Source organism: Dryobates pubescens, chromosome 29 (genome assembly GCF_014839835.1).
Source record: "Dryobates pubescens isolate bDryPub1 chromosome 29, bDryPub1.pri, whole genome shotgun sequence".
Lineage (NCBI taxonomy): Eukaryota > Metazoa > Chordata > Aves > Piciformes > Picidae > Dryobates > Dryobates pubescens.
In genome coordinates this window covers 11,685,707-11,709,212 of record NC_071640.1, presented here as the reverse complement: position 1 = coordinate 11,709,212, position 23,506 = coordinate 11,685,707, and the positions used below count along the sequence as shown (strand labels likewise).

General features: G+C 57.3%; 1 protein-coding gene across 1 annotated transcript; it reads left to right on the top strand.

Annotated features, from left to right (window-relative positions):
- The first annotated feature begins 81 nt into the window (after positions 1-81).
- TPRN (taperin) lies at positions 82-23,111 on the top strand. Its single transcript, XM_054174341.1, has 4 exons — positions 82-2,389; positions 21,469-21,652; positions 21,901-22,031; positions 22,403-23,111. The coding sequence occupies exons 1-4, from the start codon at positions 149-151 to the stop codon at positions 22,463-22,465; spliced, it is 2,619 nt and encodes an 872-aa protein (XP_054030316.1). The 5' UTR covers positions 82-148; the 3' UTR covers positions 22,466-23,111.
- Positions 23,112-23,506: the final 395 nt, after the last annotated feature.

Here is a 23,506-nt window from a genome sequence, read left to right as displayed (position 1 = left end):
GGACGGCGCTGGCCGCCGGCCCTGTCATGGCGCCCGCCCCGTGGAGGCCGGCCCGGGGGCGGCGCCGGGGCCGGCGGCGGGGCCTGGCCAGGTGCAGGCGGAGGAGGCGGCGGCGGCCGTGCAGCGCCAGTGCCGCCGTGCCGCCGCCATGAGCAGCGCGGAGCCGCCGCTCGGGGCCGGGCCGCGGGCGCAGCCCGCCTGGAAGCGGGAGATCCTGGAGCGGAAGCGGGCCAAGCTGGCCGGCTTGCCCGGCGGCGGCGAGCCGGAGCCCCCGGCAGGGGAGCGGCTGGTGGTGGCGGAGAGCCTGGGCCCGCTCCGCGAGAACCCCTTCATGCGGCTGGAGAGCGAGCGGCGGCGGCTGCGGCAGGGGCTGCCCCCACACGGCCCCGGGGCGGCGCGGCCGCTGCAGCAGCTGCTGGAGCTGTACAGCGCCGTGCCCGGCATCCGCACCATCCGCGCCGACAACATCCTCATCATCGAGTCCCAGCCCGACGCCGCCGCCTGCTTCGCCGATGGGGACGCGCTGCCCGGCCGCCGCAAGGACCGGGAGCCGGCCGGCTCCTCGCCGCCGCGGCGGCCCGACCCGCTGCAGCAGCTGCTGGCCCGCCGGGGCGCTGCCCTCGCCGAGATCCGCGCCGACCAGGTCGTTATCTACGAGACGGCCGAGCCGCCCGAGGCGGCCGAGCCGGGCACCGTCAGCCGCCTCCTGGAGAAGTTCGGCCAGCGGCCGCGGGGCCGCCGCCGCCGCGTTGGGGAGGCGCTGACCGGGCCCGGGCCCGGCGCCGTTTCAGGCGGGGTGGCTGCACCTCCTCCGCAGGTGGGACCCGGTTCCCCTCGGGCCTCGGCCCCGAAGACGAGACCGGGATCTCCGCATCCGCTGCCGGCTTCCCCCCGGGCTGCCACCCCCCCGGCAGTGCCGGCCACCCCCCAGCCCGCTGCGCCGCAGCCGGCTCCTCCCCGGGCCGTCGCCCCCCAGCCCTCGATCCCTGCTCCTCCCAGGGCTGTCACTCCCCAGCCCTCGGCCCCTGCTTCTCCCAGGGCTGTCACCCCCCAGCCCTCGGCTCCTGCTTCTCCCAGGGCTGTCACCCCCCAGCCCTCGATCCCTGCTTCTCCCAGGGCTGTCACCCCCCAGCCCTCGATCCCTGCTTCTCCACGTGCTGCCACCCCCCAGCCCTCGGCCCCTGCGCCCCCCAGGGCTGTCACCCCCCAGCCCTCGGCCCCTGCTCCTCCCAGGGCTGTCACCCCCCAGCCTTCGGCCCCTGCTTCTCCACGTGCTGCCACCCCGCCGCCCCCTGCCCCAGCGACCCCCCGGGCTGCAGCCCCCGCGGTGGTCCCAGCCACCCCCAAGGCCGCAGCCCCGCAGGCCAACTGCTTTCTCCACAAGATTGGCTCCAACTCCTTCACTGTCACCCCCCGGGGGCTGCCCCCTGGCAGCCGCATTCCCGAGCCCGGTGCTGTCCCTGCCGGCCGGCCCACGCTGCCCAAGGGGCCACCAGTGCCATCCACCAGCACTCCCCATGCCAGAGCCAACGCCAGGAGGCCAAAGCCAGAGGAGGCTGAAGCGGCCGTGTCACCCTCGCCCAGTGCCAGTCTGGCCCCCAGTGCCACCAGCGCCACCCAGCCGCTCTCTGCCTCTGCACCCCGGGCCGGGGGCTCCTTCGAAATCCACCCGGCCCCCAAGCCCGACCTGGCCGCCATCCCAGCCCACGACCTGCAGGCCCAGGCCCTGGCCAAGCTGCGCCTGAATTCACGCAATACCTTCCTCTTCGTGCCCCGACGGGAGGGACGCTCAGCTCTGCCCGCAGCCCAGAGTGCCCGGCCAGGACCGCCGCCGCCGCCGTCCTCCGAGGAGAAGGCACCGAAGGAGCCCCTGAGGGCTTCCGCCCCGGAGCAGGAGGAGCCTGTCGCTTCCTCACCGGCGCCTCTGGATCCCTTGGTACCAGTGACTTACATCGATGACATCGTGGAGCTGGACGGCGGGGAGCTGTCTCCGAGGGCCGGCTCTGCTGTGAGGACAGGGAGCTTGGCAGAGCAGCCTGGAGGAGCTGGCCCTGACCTGGAGATGGAGTTTTCCTCCGTGCCCCTCTACAGACCGCACTCTGCCCCCCGCCAGAGGGGAGGCAGCACCTTCACTGTCGTGCCCAAAAGGAAGCCCCTTGCCTCGGGGCTGCAGGCTCTCACCGATGCCAGCGGAAGGCTGCAGCGGGAGGAAGAGGAGGAGGAGGAGGAGAGCAAAGTAAAAGGCAAAGCTGTGGAGAGCGCTGACGGTCCCCCAGCAGGAGTGTCCCATAAAAAGCGCTACCCCACGGTGAATGAGATCGAAGTGATCGGGGGGTACCTGTCCCTGGAGAGGTCCTGCATGAGCAAGAGAGGCTCACGCCGCAAGAAGGTAACTGCCTGGGGTGCCTCTGTGCTGAGCAGCCAGGCTGAGGGAAGCTCTGTACTGCTTCTGGCTTGTCTGTCTGTGAGGCACTGGCTGGGAAGGTGGGCAGTGTTTTCCTGGTCCTTTGGGGAGCCAGGGGCTTGCCCTCAGGGAGAGGGCATTGGGTGCTACGCCACCAGGTAGGTGAGGGTGGGATATGACCTGTGGTAACTTCAGGGCCTCCCTCCCGGTCGCTTCTGGGAGGTATGGTAACAAAAAGTGAAGGGTTTGGGATGTTTGGGAGGTTGAGGTGGGTTGTGTGGTTTGAAGGGCTGTGGACTTGCCCCCTCTCCAGCCCAGCTCCTGGTGTCTGGTGTGTGTTGGACGTGTTGAGCTCCCCATGGTCACTGCCTGGCTGTGACAGAGTACTCTGGGCTGGGTGGCATTGGCATCTTCCCTGCATTAGTGATCTATTGATAGAGGCTGAAGAATTAGGTCTCTATTAGGCAGAAAGAGATCAGCAACAACTTAGCTCCCCTTGATAGGGATTATACCAGCTGGCTGCTGGCTCAGGATGTGCAGCTCCGTCTCGGGAGATCCAGCAAGCTGTTGAGTGCTCCAGGTGTCTTTGGGGTGGATGCCAGATTTCTCTCACTGCTCGGTGGCTAAGGAAGATCCTTGTGAGCCTTAAGCTGAGAATTAGTCTGTGTGGGGCTCGGTGAGGTGCCCCTGCACGGGGCAGAGGCACAGCCGTGCTCAAGGAGCAGGTTGTGTGGCTGTGCGGGCGCAGCGGCTGTGAACCGCCTGGCTCTGGGAGCAGCAGGCCGAGGTGACAGATCCCTGGTGGCAGGTCTGGGTGTGCCATGTCCCTCCGCCGTGGGGAGCGCTGCTTGACGTTCCCGTTACCTAAACTCAGCTCATCAGTGCCTGATGGACGCAATCCACGTGGCTGCCTGAGGCACTGAGCGTTAAAACTTGAGGAAATCCTTTGAAGAGGGCAGGGAGGCAGGAGGGCTGCTTCTCGTGGCTTAACCTCGTTAAACTCTGTCATTAGGCTGTAGTCATTTGATTGTGCCTGATGCAGGTGGCAGATCTGGAGCACAAGTACCGTGAGAGCCTGAATAAGCTGATAAGCAGGAGCGTGGAGGCGCGCTCAGGGCTCCTGCAGTATTTCCTTGTGCTCCTACAAGGAAATGTTTGGTCAGACTGGAGTTGTGCTGCTGCTTAAAGACCTGCTGGCCTGCACTCCCTTCCAGCAGTGCTCTTGGCTCTGCTCAGGTGTTAGCTGGATTTACACCAAGTCAGTGTGGTGTAAGTGGTGGGAAGGGTCAAGGTGTTCCAGTGATGGGCAGCCTTAGGATGGAGCAGAAGACAGAGGAAGCCTTGTGGGACTGCCACTGTTGGCTAAGCCTGGCTTCTGATGCAGCCAGGGGAGCTGATTTCTCTGGGGTGCTTTTACTTTGCTGGTGAAAGAATAAAGCCTGAAACAAGCAAAACCACATCGATGGTGCACACTGGGAACTGTCCTTGGCAGTACAAAGAGGAGGGTGGGAGAGGAGGCCAAGGCTGCTGCAGTGGTTGGCTTAAGGTTGGTGGAACTGAAAGAGGAATGCAGTGGCATCTCCATCCTTGGAGCTATTTGAAACTTGCCTGGGGACAGCCTTGAGCAACTGATCAGACCTGCTTGGAGCAAGAGTCTGGGCTCAAGACCTCCAGAGGTCCTTTCCCCACCTCAAATATCAAACAGGTCATTGGAAACTGGTTAACTGCTAACTGTTTTGTCTGTTCAGGGTTGGACTTGTGTGACATTGGGCAGGCTGTGTACCTTCTCTGCCTTACCAGCTTAATAGCATTAACTGTCCTGCTCTGCAGGCACTCTGGAGATGCAGTGTGCTAAATACCACACCATGTGCATGCAGCCATGATGGTGCTTGCTGAGAGTCACACATGGAGGGTGTCCTGCATGAGAAATTTGGCATCAAACTGCTGGAGTGGGTCCAGAGGAGACCATGAGGGTGATCAGAGGGCTGGAGAACAGGCTGAGAGAGTTGGAGCTGTTCAGCTTGGAGAAGAAAAGGTTCCAGGGAGACCTTAAAGCAGCCTTCCAGTACCTGAAGGGGCTCCAGGAGAGCTGGGGGGGGGAACTTTTGACAAGGCCTGGGAGTGAAAGGGAGAGGGACAATGGCTTTATGCTGGGAGACGGGAGATTGAGACTGGAGATGAGGTAGAAATTCTTGAGAGTGAGGCTGGGGAGACTCTGGCACAGGTTGCCCAGGGAGGCTGTGGCTGCCCCCTCCCTGGAGGTGTTGAAGGCCAGGCTGGATGAGGCCTTGAGCAAGCTGTGCTGGTGGGAGGTGTCCCTGCCGATGTCGGGGGGCTTGAACTGGATATCTTTGAGGCCCTATGAATCCAGGACCTTGTGTAAAGGTCTGTCTTCTGAGAGGAGAGATGTGAAAAGGAGTGACTGCAGAGCTTGGGAGGCTGAGATAAATGGGGTGCCTTCAAACCCAACATCTAGCTTAAGGAGAAGCAGTGCAGACACAGGTTCCTGCCTCACGTCAAATGTGTTGATGGAGCAGGAGAAGCAGCTCCCGTCCTGCTGGGGTGGCAGCCGTGGAGGGTGGCTGGGGAGCCAGGGTTCAGAAGATGCTGATGCTGCAGCAAATGGCCAGACTTCTGTTTACTCTTAACCCAGAGGATGTTTGTGGCTTTTACTCTGGGCATTGAGGCCAAGTGTGGATGCCTGAAACGGGAAGGAGGCACTGCTGGGACACATTCCTTGGGTTCTGCCCAAGGGATCGCCGAGGCGACAGGCCGAGAGCAAGGGCTCTGTTTTGGAGACCCCTCAGGCTTTGCAGACACTTGATTTGTAGCCTGAATTGGGCAGAGGCAGGCATTTCCTGGGAGCTGGAAGCTGTGGGTCTTTGGGTAAAGCCAATGTGCCTTTCCCAATTAGAACAGAACAGAATAGAAATAGAATAGAATAGAATAGAATAAACCAGGTTGGAAGAGACCTTCCAGATCATCAAGTCCAACCCATCACCCAACACCATCTCATCAACTAACCCATGGCACCAAGCACCCTACCAAGTCTCCTCCTAAACTCCTCCAGTGATGGTGACTCCACCACCTCCCTGGGCAGCACATCCCAATGGGCAATCACTCTTGCTGGGAAGAATTTCTTCCTCACCTCCAGCCTGAACCTCCCCTGGCACAGCTTGAGACTGTGTCCTCTTGTTCTGGTGCTGGTTGCCTGGGAGAAGAGACCAACCCCTACCTGGCTACAACCTCCCTGCAGGGAGTTGGAGAGAGCAAGAAGGTCTCCCCTGAGCCTCCTCTTCTGCAGGCTAAGCAACCCCAGCTCCCTCAGCCTCTCCTCACAGGGCTGTGCTCCAGACCCCTCCCCAGCTTTGTTGCCCTTCTCTGGACATGGATCCTGTCCTTTTGAGGGCATCAAAATCAAAGCTGGTGCTGGTTTTGCTGAGCAGCTCCCCAGGTCTTTTGGGGGGATTCTGCCCAGGCAGACCTGCTGGCTGAGCCCACCTCCTGCTGAGCATCTTCCTCTCCAAACTTTGCCTTGGGTTTGCTGAAAGAAAATTTCAGACTGGCCTGAAGTTGTGCCAGGAGAGGGTTAGGTTGGAGATAAGGAAAAATTTCCTGCAGGAGTGGTCAGGGATTGGCAGAGGCTGCCCAGGGAGGTGGTGGAGTCCCCATCCCCAGAGGTGTTCAAGAAACCTGTGGCCATGGCAGCTGGGGACACGGCTTAGTGGCCATGGTGGTGGTTGGACTGGATGATCTTAGAGGGCATTCCCAAGCCAAATAATTCTATAATAAAAGTCTTTAATTGTGCTCCAGGCTCAAGCAAATGGTGTTCAGTGAAACCTGGATGACTTGGGAGGCACTGTGAGAGTAGTGAAGCCCTGGAATGGGTTGTCCAGGGAGGTGGTTGAGGCCCCATCCCTGGAGGTGTTTAAGCCCAGGCTGGATGAGGCTCTGGCCAGCCTGATCTAGTGTGGGGTGTCCCTGCTCATGGCAGGGGGATTGGAACTGGGTGATCCTTGTGGTCCCTTCCAACCCTGACTGAGTCTATGATTCTGCTTGTTGATGCCCAGAAGGGATCTGGGTGAGATAAGCAGCAGGTCTGGCCCAGCCTGGAAATGCCTCATGGATCAGAGGGTTCTGTGCTGGCAGTCAGGGCTAATGATTTCTCAGGAGGAGGGGGGTGGCAGCCAGGCTGCTCTCTGAGATGCAAATTGTGTTTTTCTTCCAGTGCAGAAATTTGGCCTCACTTTTCCCTCCCCTTGTCTGGCCACTGATTGCCTGACTCTGGGAGAGGAGCCAGCAAAATGGAGCTGACTCAGTCCATGTCCTCCAGTCCACATCCTCCATGGCTTTGCGGAGTGGGAGGCTGGCTGGTGGCTAGGGCAGGATGGGAGTGAGTTGCAGCACTGCTGTGGGCTGCGTGCAAGAGCTCCAGTGCCCTGCTCAGGGCTGTGTGGCTGCAGGACCAAAGGTCTGCTTGTGACTTTGCTCTGACCTGCTGGTGTCCAGGCCTTTCAGGAAAAACAGCTTTATTGCTCCTTCCAGACACTTCAGATATGTGAAGCAGCTGGCTCTTGAGCTGATGAGAGAGAGATAAGTTCCTGTGTCAGAAGAACATACTGGTTCCCAGGTCTCTTGAGCAGCCAAAGCTGCTGTGCTGGGACAGCTGACATCACCCAGGGCTGTGAGCTGAGCACAGAATCACAGAATGGGTTGGGTTGGAAGGGACCTCCAAAGCTCATCCAGTCCAACCCCCCTGCAGTCAGCAGGGACATCCTCCACTAGATCAGGTTGCTCAGAGCCTTGTTGAGCCTCACCTTGAATATCTCCAGGGATGGGGCCTCAACCACCTCCCTGGGCAAGCTGTTCCAGTGCTCTGCAGTGGGGCTGTGTGTGATGGGACACAGTCAAGATCTGCAGGTGGAGGGCAGAGCCCCAGCTATGCTTGCCCCAGGGACTGGGCTGCCCCTGTGGGCAGGGAGTTTGAGCTCTGGTCCTCCTACAGATGTTAAGATGTCCTTCAGGACTCTTCATCTACTCCATGTCTGTTTTGAGACCTCTCCAAGCTTATCACAGTCCAGATAAAGCAGTAGGGATTGTGACTTCAGTTTGAAACCTAGGTGAACATTTGCAGTGTTGAAGGGATGTGCTGGGTTCCCAGGGCAGGGCTGGGCAGCTGGCTGAGCTTTCAGCTCTGCCAGGGAGGACAGGATACGTGTGCAGGAGTGGAAGGAGACCTACTGACCTTTATTCTAGACAGGGAGTGGGGGGAAGGATGCAGCATGCTGTTGGTGACCTCTGCTCAGGGCTCATCTTCATACTCTGTCATTACAGAAGCAGTACAGACACTTCAGCCTGATAGCAGCCCCAGGAGGAAGGGAAGGCTGTGCTGCAGGATCTTTGGGATCTCAGGGGATAAAATCTAGCTCAGCTGAGCTGACAAGAATCAGTCTTGGTTTGGTTACCTGCCAGAATAATGCACAATGAAGTTGTCAGCAGGGCAGCAGCCTGGGTTGCTGTAACACACGTGGCTGGCACATGGGAACAGGGATTAGAAAGGGCTGCAGGGTGCTGAGCCAGCTGGGGTCCTGAGCAGGAGTTGTCTGTCTCTAGGCTTCATGTTCTTACCTTGTTGGAGGCTGGGCTCTGCCCTGAAGGTGCTGTGTGTACACAACTTGCCCTGACTCTGCTCCTTCCTTCCACCTGGTCACTCCTGCAGTTCATCCCAAGGCACAGTGTGTCCTCTCCAGCACCTGGTACCTCTTAGGGATCCTGCAGGAAAGGATCAGCCAAAGTCCTGTAACTAACAGCAGTGGAGGAGCAACAGACATCAGAGTGGTGAAGGCTTTTGGTGGGGTTTGCATGTCCCAGCTGGCAGCTTGCTGAGTGCTGGAAAGCGAGCTGCAGCCTTGTGCCAGCAGGGCTTACAAGAGCAAGGTTGGTGGGACCCAAACAGTTGGAGTCTAATGCTCCTCTGTGAAGTTGTCTTCAAAGATGTTCACCTTCAGCTGAGCTTCAAAGAGTTCCAGCTTGCCTGCACTTCAGCTTGGTCCATGCTCTAACACTTTGAGCTAATGCCTCATTTGGGCTTCCAAATGCCCACTTCAGTGTCTGGTCAAAAAGGATCCTGGACATCCCTCAGCTTGTCACCATGGGCAGGACAGGGCAGCAGCTCTGTTGGTCTGAGCTCCTGAGGTTCTTGCTCTGTAGCTTTCCATCTGTGCAGCTCTGCTGGAGATGGCCTCCTGTGAGAACCAGGGGCAGGCTCAGGAGATGCTGGCAGGGATGAACCCTTCCCACTGTTGCCCAGACCTGTTTGGAGCAAGTCTGCACAGTGTGGAATCTAAATACCAGCAACTGCCTGAAGTATGTTTTGGTGATGTAAAAAGGTAGCCACAGCACAGGGAAGTTAAGCTGGTGGCAGAAGCAAAAATAGCTTAGGTTGCCTCATCTCCCTGCTCTGGAGGGGTCAGGACAGAGCTGGTGGTGTTTAGCTTTCAGAGAGCTGTGTCTCCCTGTTTTGTGTCTCATGATGTGGATGTGTGGAGTCTTCGGTGGATGAGGTCAGCAGTGACAATTCCCACTCAGAAAGTCCCTGTGTTGGCTGGTGGGGTGTGCCCTCCCCTGCAGAGGTGATTTCCACCAGCTGGCAGATCTCAGCAGGCTGCTTCAGCCAGGCAGTGAGTGCCATTTCCCTGTCCCTCTCCTAGGTGTCTAGATCCAGAGTGCTTTGGGTTGGAAGGGGCCTTAAAGCTCATCCAGTTCCAACCTTCCTGCCACGGGCAGGGACACCTCCCACCAGCCCAGCTTGCTCAAGGCCTCATCCAGCCTGGCTCCAGGGAGGGAGCATCCACAACCTCCCTGAGCCTGTTCCAATGTCTCCCCACCCCCACTTTCTACTCTCCAGCCTCAGTCTGCTCTGGTGTTGGTGGCTGAAGACTTCAGAAGTCAGCATCTGGTTGTGGTTAACAGTTTTTGAAGCACCTCACAAGCAGCACCTGAGGCTGTCAGTGGGCAAGTAGGTTGGGTTTTGTTTCCCTCTTGCCTGCCAGCCCCTTGAAGGGGCTGCAGCCAGGTGCCTGGCAGAGCAGGTGAGTCACATCCATCTCGTCCCTGTGCCGGGGGCTCTCCGTGGCCTCGCCGCTCCCATGCTGCGCCTCGTGCCGCGGCCTCGGCTGCTCCCCGCTTCCCCCCTGCTTCTCTTCCTCTCTGTCTGCTGCTGTCAGCAGCGCAGGGAGCAGGACAGGAGAGCCAAAATAGAAACTCTTACGCAAATCAGAGCCCAGCCTGCCTTTGAAGCTGGTTAGGACGTGCCCAGGGCTCAGCTTGAGAGGAGATTTGGAGTACTTTGTGCTCTGGATTGGCATCTCCAGGATTACAGTTCCCTTGTCTTAATCACCTTCCTTAATCTGTGTGCCAGATTGGAGATGCTTCATCATTTCCTTCCAGCTCAAGCATTCAGCTTGGCTTGGGTTTGGGTTTTCCTCCCCACTCTGGTTGTTTTTCCCCAGTGCTTGGTTGTGATGTTCCTGAGAAGAGCTGAGGAAGTACATCCTCAGGCTGGCCAGGGGACAAGTCCTGCTTGGCTGTGTGGTGGGAAAAGTTAAGAGGTTTAGTTTCTAGGTTGAGTGGCAGTAAAGGAAGTCTGCTGCTGCAGATCCCTCATCTCTGGGGTGGGACTCACTCCCCTCCTGAGCAAAACCTGGGCAAATAGAAACCTCTACAGACCCAGGCTCCTTCTAGTGCCCATGGTGGGACAAGGCTGTGGCATGAGGTTGTAACAGTCTCACCCTAGGGCACATGAAGCATCTGTAGAAGGCGAGAAGCTTCACAAACCTCCTGGGGAAATCTGGGCTGAAGGAGCCTGGTCCTGGTGTGTCCTTCTGGGAAGGGAGGTGGTGGAAGCCTCATCCCTGGAGGTGTTTGCAGCCAGGCTGGATGTGGCTGTGAGCAACCTGCTGTAGTGTGAGGTGTCCCTGCCCATGGCAGGGGGGTTGGAACTGGATGATCCTTAAGGTCCTGACTGTTCTATGAAGTGCCCTTTGGAGGATCTTGGGAACTGGGCAGGGTGGAGCTGCTGGCTGGTAGACATTGAAAGGAATAGAGGTGAGCTGAAGGAAAGTGGCTTAGACATTCTGACAGCCAAACACTTGTGTGCTTGGGGAGACTGGGCAGCTTGCAGCTGGGGAAAATGCAGGTCTGAAGGCATATCTTGGTGCATTGCTGCCCTCAGTCACTTCTCCTTGAGGAAGCATCTTTTGCACGTTGGTGGCACAGAAAAAGAGCAAAGGAGATGTGAGCTCTGGGCTGCAGCTGATCCTGGCCCCGAAGCCTAGGGTGGGATGTCATTCTGTTCCCAGAGTCCCCAGGAAATGATGCTCCCTCTGTCCCCTTCCAGCTGGAGACTCTTCACTGGCACTCAGCCGGGGGATGTGGGTCGGCGGTGGCTGCGCAGCAGCGCTGGGGGTGGCGCCTGCCTGAGCTGTAGCCGCACGTTGTCGGCTGGCAGTTGCCTGCGAAGCCGAATCCTCCGGGGCTGGGGAGTGTGGTGTCTTGCTTGTGAAGCTAGCAAGGCTTGGCGCTAATTGTGTCCTGTTTCTGCCAGCTCTCTCTGCATCCAGAGGAGGTTTGTTTCATGCCTGGAGGGAGTTTTCTGAGCTACCTGTGGTCCCAGCGAGCGGTGTCTGAGTTGCCTGTTGAGCTGGGGAAGGCTCTGGCTCCTCCATCCGCAGATGTGCGAAGGACTGAGGGCATCCCTGAGTGAATAGCTGCTTTGTGGCCTCTCCCACTGGGGCTCCAGTGCCCTGGGAAGAGTTAAGAGAGCTGCTTGCTCTGATGCTCCCCGGGACCATCCCCAGCCTGTCAGTTCCCGGCAGGAATCTGAAACTGCCCCTGCCCCCTGTCCTCTACCAGCAGTTTAATATTTCGACTGCAGGCACTGCCCCTATCTGCCATGTGCTTCAGCAGATTGATTACACAGAGCTGGCTTTGTGGCTTGCCTTGTAAATGGAGACTGGCTTGTTTTGCCTCGTGGCTTGGGAGCTGGGATGTGATCCTGAAGGCGAGCTCTCCTTTGCCGGCCACACAGAGCTTCCTTGCCACGCCGCTGCCCGGCACTGGCGCCGACCATGGTGCAGGTCAGAGCTGAGCCAAGCTCAGGCTGGCTCTTGGGAAACTCCTCTTGCAAAAGCACCATCGGGTGAGCCTGTGCAGGAGCAACCAGCTCCTGTGCCCCAAAACTCTTCTTCATCCACAGAGTAACAGAGAAGCACATTTCTGAGGTGCCATCTGCAGTGTCTGGGCATACCGAGGCTGCTTCAGCCACAGCAGCACAGTGTTGGTCTGATACAGGCACCCATTCCTCGGGGTACCTGTCAGGGAAAAGCCCTTTCTTCCTGTGCCAGTGAAAGGCTTTAGAGGCACAAAAGCTCCTTATCTTCCCCTGAACGATAGCAAATGTCTTGGTAATGTGCTGATGCAGCCCCCAGGGTACTACTGCAGGCTGCCCACAGAGATTGCGCCTGGAGTCACCGAACAGTTTGGGCTGACACATGGCCATGTGTGCAGGACTGGGTCAGGCATGTAGATAACTCACTGCTAGCTCCTAGGAAATGGCTCCTTTCCCCTCAGATCCTTAATCTCCAGGCTTCAGAGGGAATGGGAGTTGGCTAGGTCACTGACTGTAATGAAAAGAATGAAGGTCCCTGCAGAGCTATGCAGTTCATGAACTGCTCCTCCACCTCCTTACTCTAAATCTGCTGATCTGTGAGAATGGTCAGAGTGGGTCAGGTGGAAAAACCCAGCTGGAAAGATCCCTCTGGGGACTTTTGCCCACCCTTAAGTATCTGCTTCTACCCTCTGTTTCCAGTCTCACAAGCAGTTACTTGTCTGTGCCTTCCCTCTCACCCCATGGCACTGTGGAGAGATCCTCCTCTGGACATGAGCCAGCACTGTTTAAGAGGGGCAGAGCACTGTACTTTATCATGAGGAGTTGGGGCTGTTCAGTCTGGAGAAGAGAAGGCTCCGAGGTGACCTCATTGTGGCCTTCCAGGATCTGAAGGGGGCTCCAAGAAGGCTGGGGAGGGACTGCTCAGGATCTCAGGTAGTGATAGGACTAGGGGGAATGGAATGAAGCTGGAGGTGAGGAGGAAGATCTTCCCCATGAGAGTGGTGAAGCCCTGGAATGGGTTGTCCAGGGAGGTGGTTGAGGCCCCGTCCCTGGAGGTGTTTAAGCCCAGGCTGGATGAGGCTCTGGCCAGGCTGATCTAGTGTGGGGTGTCCCTGCCCATGGCAGGGGGCTTGGAACTAGATGATCCTTGTGGTCCCTTCCAACCCTGACTGATTCTATGATACTATGATCATTTTGGCTTTGCCACATCAGCCAGGAAGCAAAAGTGATAATGGGTGGAGAAGGTAAAAGCCACACTAAAGAGATTGCTTCTGGAGCTGATGGAGTCTGACCCCTTGGATCTCTCCTGGGGCTCAGGGTGCTGTCCTTGCTTTGCAAGAAACCATCAGGTGCCTGCTGTGTCATGAGCTTGGAGTCTTGCAGACTCTCCCAGTCAGCTGTTGGAGGTGAGGTGCCCACTGGCTTCTGTTGCTCATGTTGCAGGTTGGCTCTGATCATAAAATCATAGAATGGCTTAGGTTCTGTGATGAGATTGAGAACAAGAACCATGACAGGTTGGAAGGGAACTCAGAGAACACCTCCTTCAACCCCCCTGCCATGGGCAGGGACACCTCTCAACTAGACCTGGTTGCTCAGGGCCTCATCCAACCTGGCCTTGAATGGGAGGGGGCAGCCACAACCTCTCCAGGCAGCCTATTCCATAGTCTCACCACCCTCCTACTGAAGAACTTCTTCCTAAGATCCAGTCTAAACCTACTTTCCTCAGCTTAAAAGCATTTCCCCTTGCCCTGTCTCCAGACACCCTCATGAAAAGTCCCTCTGCAGCTTTCCTGCAGGATCCCTTCAGGTTGGAAGGGCAGCTCTGAGGTGCCCCTGGAGTATTCTCCAGGCTGAACAGCCCCAGCTCCCTCAGCCTGTCCTCACAGCAGAGCTGCTCCAGCCCTTGGAGCATCTCTGTGGCCTCCTCTGGACTCACTCCAACAGCTCTGTGTCCTTCTCAGGACACCAGAACTGGAGGCAGGATTGGAAGTGAGGTCTGAGCAGAGCCCAAGGGCAGAATCCCCTCTCCTGCCCTGCTGCCCACACTGCTCTGGCTGCAGCCAGCACACAGCTGCCTGAGGGCTGCAGGAGGCATTGCTGGCTCCTGGGGAGCTGCTCAGCACCCAACACCCCCAAGGCTTTTTCTTCAGGGCTGCTCTCAACCCCCTCTGCACCCAGCCTGGATTTGTGCCTGGGCTTGGCCCAGTCCAGGACCTCGCACTCTGACTGGCTGAACCTCATGCAGATGGCACTGGCCCTCTTCTCAGGGCTGTCAGGATCCTTCTGGATGCCCTCAAGTGATAAAGTTGTTAGTCTCTTTCTCTGTGTCTCTGTGCACAGACACCCTTTCATTGCTGGTCTGCTTCAGAGTGGGTCCTGACAGCCTTCACCCCTGAACCAAGGCTGACTTCTTGTTTTTCCTTTCCAAGTGAGCCCTGTTAACTGCTCAGATGGAGGCTCCCTGGGCAATGTTTACCCTGGTTTCTCTTCCCTGGGTACTCTATTACTCATTACTACTCACATCCTAGCAAACAACTGATTTTTGCTATGGCAACAAGGAGCTGGGGGCTGAGCAGCACCACGTTCCCTGGAAAGCTTTGCCTTGTTCTGCCTCATGTGGCTCTGGCTGCTGGGCAGAGGCTTCCTCTGTGTAGATGGATGGGTTTGGGCTGGCCCCCGGTGTGACACAGCTCTGGGGGAAGCATTCTGCTGGGCAAACAGTGACACATCCCTGCCCACAGCCACAGCTGAAGGGTGCAGAATTCCTCCTTTGCACAACTGGCAGCTGCTGCTGAGGCAGAAATGGGGGAGGCAGTGCCGAGGCAGGAGGGACAGAGTGCTCTGCCTGGGCTTGGCTGGGCTTGGCTCTTCTGGGCTGCACTTGTCTGCTGCAGAAAATGACCTCTGTCATCTCCTGTGCTTCCAGAAATGGCTCTGTGCTCTGGCAAGGGCCTGCTGACTCCTTGTGCAAGTCTGTGCCAGTGCTGGGTTCCTGTTTTTTTTGCTCTTTAGATGGTTCCTGGGACTGAGTCTGCCTGTGCCCTGCACACAGTGCTTGGTTCTGCTCCTTGGCTGCTCACAGGGCTTCTTCAGGCAGCTGTGCTGACCCAAGTGTCCCTTTGCTCTGCCTGAATCACAGAATCACAGGCTGGGTTGGGTTGGGAAAGCCCTTTAAAGGTCATCCAGTCCAACCCTCCTGCAATCAGCAGGGACATCTGCAGCCAGAGCAGGCTGCTGAGAGCCCCAACCAACCTCAGCTGCAGTGGTTCCAGGGATGGGGCAGCTCCACCTCTCTGGGCAGCCTCAGGATAAAAGATGTCTCCCTTCTCTCCAGGCTGAAGCTCCCTCTTTTAGTTTCAAGCCATCACCCCTTGGCCTGTCACAGCAAGCCCTGCTCAAAACTCTGTCCCCAGCTTTGTAGGGGCCCCTTCAAGCCCTGGAAGGCCTAAGGTGCCCTCCATGCTGTGCTGGATTGAGCAGAGCTGCTTTGTGACCCCCTGAACCCACCTTGTGCCTGGGGCAGAGAGCCCCTGGGGTGAGTGCCAGAGCAGCTTTGGGGCTGAGCTTTGGGGCTGGCTTTTGGGGCTGCTGTGGGGGCTCTGGCTCTGTGTGGGCAGGGTGCAGGAGGGTGGCTGCCTGTGCCGAGCCTGTTGGCCGGGCTCTGAGCCTGTGCCAGCTGCTGGTTGTTCCTCCAGTGTTTGTTTTGCTCGGGTGTGTCCCAGGGCTTTCCTGCTGCGGCCGCGGGGCCCTTCCTGCTTCTTGGGAGCAGCTCTCTGGGTGCAGGGGGTGTGGGGCACTGCCCTGGGGCAAGCCAGCCGGGTTCTGGGGGGAGCCTTGCCCTCCAGGTGCTCAGCAGGAGTGCCTGTGTCAGCCTTGGCGCTGGCTGTGCTGGACCAGCCCGAGGCGGTGCTGAGGCAGCAGATTGGGTCCCCCAGCAGAGCTGTCCCCCAGGCTGGGGCCCTGGCGGTGGGGCAGGCTGGCCTTAGTGATTGCCCTTCAGAAAGGGCCTCAGGGCTTTGCTGCAGAAGGTAGCTGAGAAGCTCTGGAGGCAGAGCACTCTGCAGGACACCCAGCCCAGCTCTGGCAGTCAGCGTGGCCCAAGTCGAGCTGGCTGTGGGCAAGTGGGAGCTGTGGTACAGAGTCACAGAGTGGCAGGGGGTGGAAGGGGCCTCTGGGGATCGAGTCCAGCCCCCCTGGCCAGGGCAGGTCACACAGGGACTTGTCCAGGTGGGCCTTGAAAGTCTTCAGAGAGGACTCCACAACCTCTCTGGGCAGCCTCTCTGGAGGCTCTGCCACCCTCCCTGCAAAGAAGTTCCTCCTCATGTTTAGATGGAACTTCCTATGTCCAAGATCATGCCCAGCACCGCTTGTCCTGTCGCTGGGGACCCCTGAGAACAGTCTGGCCCCATCCTCCAGACAGCCACCCCTTAGATCATTGTAAGCATTGATAAGATCTCCCCTCAGCCTCCTCTTCTCCAGGCTAAACAGCCCAACCCTCAGCCTTTCCTCACAGGAGAGATGTTCTGGGCTGGGCTGCTGGCACCCTGCCTCCAGGCACTGCAGGGAGGGAGTCTCCTGGGCACTGTTGCTTCACACTCTTTGCTTTTACTCCCTGGTGAGGCTGTTTTCTCCTCTTGCACTACTCACAGCTTTGATCCAAATTGGGCTCAGAGTCATTTTCCTCCTGATAGCAGAAACAAGTTCCATCTCCCAGGCTTCAGGTCTGCAGCCGAGGCCCATGGCTCCTGTCCCCACTGTGTGCCATGGATAGCCAAGTGCTTGCCCTTCAGCACAGTTGCCAGCACTGGTAGGCAGCCTGTGTGCAGTGCCTGCACCTGGGATAGCTTCTGAGCTTCCCAGAGCCCTGGGCACCTCCAGCCTGGTAGCCTTTGTGCCTGGCACAGAAGCCACATTGTGAGCGGTCAGTGGCCGCTCCGCTGCCTGGCTCGGGTCAGGGAGCATCTAGGTCAGCATCAGGGCTGAGAAATTCAGGGAACAATGACTGGGGTGCTCTGCTCTTCAAGGCCATTTTCTTCCAACCCCTTTGCCCTGAAGTACAGCAGCTGCTCTTCTCCCCATGTGTCATCTGCAGGAGGTCAGAGCGGCTCTGGCTGGGGTAGGGGATGGTGAAAGGCAGCTGCCTGCCCTCTCTGCTCTTTCCATTGTGCCTTCTCCTGGAAGCACAGGGAATGAAGCCAGCCAGCAGGAGCAGGGAGGTCATTCTGCCCTGTGCTCAGCACTGCTTAGGCCACACCTGGAGTCCTGTGTCCAGTTCTGGGCTCCTCAGTTTAAGAAGGACATTGAGAGACTTGAAGGTGTCCAGAGAAGGGCAACAAAGCTGGGGAGGGGTCTGGAGCACAGCCCTGGGAGGAGAGGCTGAGGGAGCTGGGGTTGCTTAGCCTGGAGAAGAGGAGGCTCAGGGGAGACCACCTTGCTCTCTCCAACTCCCTGAAGGGAGGTTGGAGCCAGGTGGGGGTTGGTCTCTTCTCCCAGGCACCCAGCAGCAGAACAAGAGGACACAGTCTCAAGCTGTGCCAGGGGAGGTTTAGGCTGGAGGTGAGGAGAAAGTTCTTCCCAGAAAGTAATTGGCCACTGGAATGTGCTGCCCAGGGAGGTGGTGGAGTCCCCATCCCTGGAGGTGTTAAGGAAGAGACTGGAAGGGGCACTCAGTGCCATGGTTTAGTTGATCAGGTGGTCTTGGGTGACAGGTTGGACTGGATGATCTCTGAGGTCTTTTGCAACCTTATTGATTCTATGAGTCTGTGTCTGAGGGTCAGCAGCAGAGTAGCAGCAGCAGTTCCAAGGTGCTTGTTTGCCATGCAGAGAGGAGGCATTAGGTACTCACTGTGCTGCCTGGGTTTGATTCAAGCTCCTGCTCACTTTTCTGGAAAGCAGCAGTGAAATTCTCACTGTCTTGCCCCAGAGCTCCTCTTGGAAACCTTTCTCACCTGCAGAGCTCCAGAGTGCCTGTCTGTGAGCAGCACAGGAGACTGCAGCAGCAGGCTGGCTGCTCACCTGCAGTGCTGGGGCAGCTCTGGGGTCCTCAGCACAGCCAGGGACCTGTTGGAGCAGGGCCAGAGGAGGCCACAGCAGTGCTGGCAGGGCTGGAAGCCCTCTGCTGGGAGGCCAGGCTGAGAGAGTTGGGGTTGGGCAGCCTGGAGAGGAGAAGGCTTCAAGGAGACTTCAGTACTTCAAGGGCTGATCAGAAAGCTGGGGACAGACTTTTTCTCAGGGCCTGTTGTGACAGGCCAAGGGGGGATGGTTTGACCTAAAAGAGGGAGATTGAGACTGGAGAGAAGGAAGAAATGTTTGACACTGAGAGTGGTGAGAACCTGGCCCAGGTTGCTCAAAGAGCTGCCCCATCCCTGGCACCATCCCAGGGGAGGTTATTTGGGGCTCTGAGCAACCTGCTCTAGTTGCAGATGTTCTGCTGACTGCAGGGGTTTTGGACTAGATAAGCTTCAGAGGTCCCTTACCCAACCCTTTCCATGAGTCTGTGCTTCTCCCCCTCACTGGCAGGCTGCAGGCTCTGGCCCCTGTGCAGCTGCAGGCTCAGCCTCAGCAGCTCCTGTTGGCAGCAGCAGAGCAATGCTCAGGGTGCAGGAGGTGCAGAAGCAGCAAGGCACACACACACCTGGGCAGCACACAGCTTGCTTGCTGCCTGCCCAGGGCCTCCTGCTCTTTCTTAGCTGTGGTGTGTGAGGGCAGCTCAAGTATGGCACATGGGGTGGATGTGCTGCCTTTTCTTCTTGCCAGTCTTTGTCACACAGCATCAGGAGAGATCTGAACCATCCAGCCACAAAAATGATGAAGGCAGAGGAACATCTTCCTCCTGAGGAGAGCCAGGCACAAGCAGCCATGCTGCCTTGATTCCTAGCCCTCTTAGCTCAGTTTTCAATGTTGTTAGAAGCAGAGGCATCACAACACCCTTCTAGGCAGCTGCTCCTGAACCTTGCTCTGCATTGGCTTGATACTTCCCTGCTCTTGGCACAAATTTGTTCCTGGCAAGCTTCTGCTCCTGGTTTGCCTGTTGTGTGCTGCCATCAGCCCTTCTTCTTTGCTCCTTGGTGGTTCTTTCCTGGGTGTGCTTCCAAAGAGCTTTTCCTCAGCCTTCATTTTGGTGAGTGTGACCAGGCTGAATCTCCTCTGCACCTGCTGAGATGCTTTGTAACCAGATCTGCTGAGCAGAGCAGTAGATAATGGTCAGGACTTGTTAGGCTGTGGGGGAACAATCCCTTCCTTGGCTTAGCCTCTCAGCAGCCCAGCTGGGGTTACTGTGTCTGGGTTTGAGCCTTCTGCTGCAGGACAGAGGCAGAATCTGGAGCAGCTCCAGCAGAGGCTAACAAGGTGCTCCTGGGGCTGGAGGATGTGGCATGTGAGGAGAAGCTGAGGGAGCTGGTTTGGTTAGCCTGGAGAAGAGAGAAGGAGCCCAGCTGCCTTCCACTGCCTGCTGGGTGTTACAGGGAGGATGGAGCCAGGCAGTCCCAGTTTGCCCTGGATGTGCCTTGCTGTATTCCCAGGCTATTCAAGCAGCAGGCAAATGACAGTTACAATCCTGTGGGCACTCCACAGTCTTCTTTCTCACACATTCAGAGGTGATGAACTCCTCTTAGAGCAAGGGTTGGTCTTAAACATGATCCCCTTTCTAGTGTTACTCTCCAGGTTTCTTCATCAGCCATAAAATTCTGGGTTTCCCTTGATGAATTCCTGAGCTGGAGTCATCATCTTCATTCCTCAGTCTCCCTGTGCAAAGGCCATGCTGAGATTTGCCACAGGGGTGATTTGGCAGCAGTTTAAGACTTACTGATGGTGAGAGGTAGATCAAAAGGTTGGAGTTTAGCAGCACTGAATCCTTAACCAGTTTGAAATGAGCAAAGTGATTCAGTAGATGTTAGAATCAAACCAGCAGCAGATTCAGTGACGTGAGTCCCACTCCCTTACTCTCAGTCATCACAGCATTTACACTGGGGCTGGGGAGACACTGGAACAGGTTGCCCAGGGAGGTCATGGATGCCCCTTCCCTGGAAGTGTTCAAGGTAAGGTTGGAGCATCCAGATCTAGTGGAAGGTGTCCCTGCCCATGGTAAGGGGGTTGGAATGAGATGTGCTCTTGAGATGTGCTGGAATGTGCTCTGGTGGCCAAGAAGGCCAAGGGGATCCTGGGCTGGATTAGAAGGGCTGTGGTTAGCAGGTCAGAGAGGTTCTCCTCCCCCTCTGCTCTGCCCTGCTGAGGCCACATCTGGAAGATTGTGTCCAGTTCTGGCCCCTCAGGTCAAGAAGGACCTCAGGGAACTGCTTGAGAGAGTCCAGTGCAGAGCCACAAAAATGATGAAGGCAGAGGAACATCTTCCTCATGAGCAGAGCCTGAGGGAGCTGAGGGCTCTGGAGCTTGGAGAGCAGGAGCCTGAGGGTGACCTCCTTGCTGCTGCTAAAGCTGTGCAGGGGCAGTGCCCAGAGGCTGGGGCCAGGCTCTGCTGGGGGATGCCCAATGCCAGCACAAGGGGCAGGGGTGGAAGCTGAGGCAGAGAAAGTGCCATGGAAACAGGAGGAAGAATTTTGTCCTTGTGAGGGTGCCAGAGCCCTGGAGCAGGCTGCCCAGGGGGGTTGTGGAGTCTCCCTCTCTGGGGATATTCCAAACCCTCCTGGCTGTGTTCCTGTGTGAGCTGCCCTGGGTGCTCCTGCTCTGGCAGGGGCTTGGACTGGGTGATCTCTGGAGGTCCCTTCCAGGCTCCAACATCCTGTGATTGTCAGTGGATGATGACTGAGTTTGGAGAAGTCTGACTTCATCCTGGCAGTTTGTGCCTGAGGGATGTCTAAGCTGGGGGAGGTGCTGGACCCCAGAGCTCCAAGGGTCTGGCTTTGTGGTCAGTGTTTGTAGGGTCTGCCATAAGTGGGGCTTGGTGGGTTTTTTCCACTCTGCCCTGCCTCAGCTGTCAAAACATTCTGATGTTCTTTTGCCTGTTGTGCAGACACAGAATTCACTGACTCTGGAAGTTTGGTGTCACCTCCCTGTTGGCCACAACCCAGGCACAGCTGTTCTGGGCTGTCAGGAGGTGATGGACTCCCAAATGACAGGGAGAGCAGACACCAAGGAGACCCTCAGTGTTCTCAATGCCTCTCACAGCCCATGACTGACCTACCCCAGGCTGGTGTGTGGCCCAGGAAGGAAGGGAATCACATCAGGCCTCAAGTACCCCCACAGGTCATTAGGGAGAATAGTAAATAGCAGCAGTTTCAAGGTGGAACCTTGAAGGACCTCTCTCTCTCCCAGCATTTTTTCTCTGCCCCTACCATCCCTCCTTTAGCTGCTTTCATCTTCCCCCTGCTGGGGTTAAGCCCTGGTTTTGTGCAGCTTAAATAGCCAGGATGTCCTCCCAGCAATGCAGTCCTGCTGATGTTTCTGTTGTCTGGAGCAATGGCAACAGGAGAGAGCTGGCAGGAGTCAGCAATGTCACCTTTCCAAAGCGTGGATGCTTTCCTCCCCTCCTTGGCAACACAGATCCCTCCTGAGGGACGTGCCAGTAGCTCCTCCTGGCTGCTGGGCATCAGTGTTGGCAAGATTATGTGCCAGGGCAAAAAGGCAGAGGTACTCTCAGCCTCCTGCCTCCATGCTGTCTCCTTGGCCCTTGTGGTTGCTCTCAGCATGGTAAGAGGCTCAGCAAGGCACCTGGGGCAAGGTGTGGGGACAGGGAGCTGGAGTGATGCCCTGGCCTGGGAGGTGGCCTTTGGCTGAGCAGGTATAGAGTCATAGAGTCAATCAGGTTGGAAAAGACCTCAGAGGTCACCAAATCCAACCTGTCACCCAGCACCTCCTGACAACCAACCCATGGCTCCAGGTGTTGGGGTTGATGGTTTCTTGTGCTGCTTCCTAAAGATTCTCCTTGGCTTCTGCCTAGATGAAGATCTCTTTCAACGAGACAAGCTTGCAGACCATGTTTGAGTACCCATCAGAGAGCTCTCTGGCAGAAGAGGAGGAGGAGGAAGAGGAAGGACACATTTCTGAAGCAGAGGAGGACAAGTCTTGCACCTTTCACATTCCACACCCAAAAAGCACTTTGCATCCCAGTACACCTAACTCAGGTGAGTGAGGCACTGTGGGGGCACTGTGGGGCTACAGGTGGTGCCTGGCACTGTCCACGGGCCCAAGGACAGGCCCGGGCTCGGAGGTGACCTTTGCCACCCGATGCCAGTCAGGGCTTGGTGGGGACAAGGATCAAACAGAACAGGGAGATGTGGGTGGGGCAGCTTCCACGGTGTCCCTGTGGGACTCCTGATCCTGCTTCCTTTTGGGGTGGGCAGAAATATTCAAGTCAGCTTTGTCCTTCCAGCAGATTTATCCAGCTACACCCCAAAGCACTCCGTGAAGTTCAGTGAGTGGCAGGAGCAGAAGTATGAGGAGATGCCCGCTGCAGAGGGACCCCTCCTGAAGGAAGTTGATGCCCATGGGAACCAAGTCATGGTGAGACTTCACAGCAGCAAGCCTGGGCTTTGTCCTGCTGTGCTCTCCTTCAGTGCCTGGGTTGGTCTGGGCAGTGGATGGGACGGGATGTGCCTTCCACTGGGCACTGGTGTTGGTGCTCCCTGCCCAGGGTGCCATGCCACTGCTCCCAAAGGCATCGCCACGAGGGCACAGGCCCCTGGCAAACCTGCCTCTGCCTCTCTGTAAAGGAGACCTAAGGCAGCTGGCACCCTTTGCACTCCCGGGCACGTTTGGATGGGGGCAATTAAGTGCACTCGTTAGCCCTGGGCAAGGTGCCAGCATGCAGAGGTGTGGGTGCTCGCTGCTTTGGGTTTGATGACACCTCCTGGTCACCTCTGCTTCCTCCACAGCTCACCCCGGCGGAGAAGGGCAGCCTCTCGGATTTCAGCAGCGAGCCTGCTCTCTACTTCTGACGGCTTCACCTCCCAGCCTGCAGCAGCGGCTGCTGGACGAAGCCTGTCAGTGCAGCCTCCCACCGGCCATGCCAGCCCCGCGGGAAGAGCTCCTGGGGCCCTCCCTCACCGCAGTTCTCCTTGGATCTTGATGCCAATGGTGCACCAGATGCTGTCAGGCATCTATGGAGAATATTTGCACTGGATTCTGGGACCTAAGGACTACTTCTGAGGCTTATGATTCATTCTACCTGTGGCCTTGCATATTCCTTGTTCAAGATCAGCCACTGAGAGGCAAGTGTCTTAAGGACAGACCTGTAATCCCAGCAGGGATGTAGATCCCCTCAGTGCTTAGCTGAGTCCACTCCCCCAGGCTCTCTGTGGGGTCTGGATGGTGTTTGGAACCCTTCCCCCACCAGAGGCCCCCCCCCGAAGAGCGGCTCTGGAGCTGCAGCACCGGCAGTGTCTGGGCAGTGGATTCACAGCAGCAGATGTGATTTGACAGCTGGATTGGGTGTCAGTTTGCCAAGCCCTGAAGGCTTCATGGCTTGTTCTTGGTTTGCTTTGGGGTCTGGTCTCACTGAGCCACCATGGGATTCATGTGCCAGTCATGTTCTTGTGAGGGAAGCTGAAGGCACCGTGTGAGGGGCGGGAGGTGGGAAGGGGAGCGAAGGCCTTTAGCTTTTTAGGTGTCATTTTTGCACTGCTCCTCCTGAGCACAGGAGGGCAACTCCACTCCTTTCTGCTGCAGACCTTGAACAAGGAATATGGGTTTTTGGTTGGTTATTTTTTTTTTCTAGGGTTTTTATAGCTCTACTGTAATTGCTCAAAGCAGCCAATATGCAAAGGAACCTGCTAGACTCTTCCATTTTTCTACTACTGTAAACTCAGGGTCAAAATTGCACTCTGGAAAAGTCAGGACACTGCTGCTAACTTGATTTGTACTTCTGGGATTAAAGGAGATGCAGCTGGCATAGATGTGGCCTCTCTGGGCTTTCTGAAGTGAGTGGTACCCCAGCACGTGGCTCTGTCCAGAGGAACAGGCTGGGAACTTGGGTTACC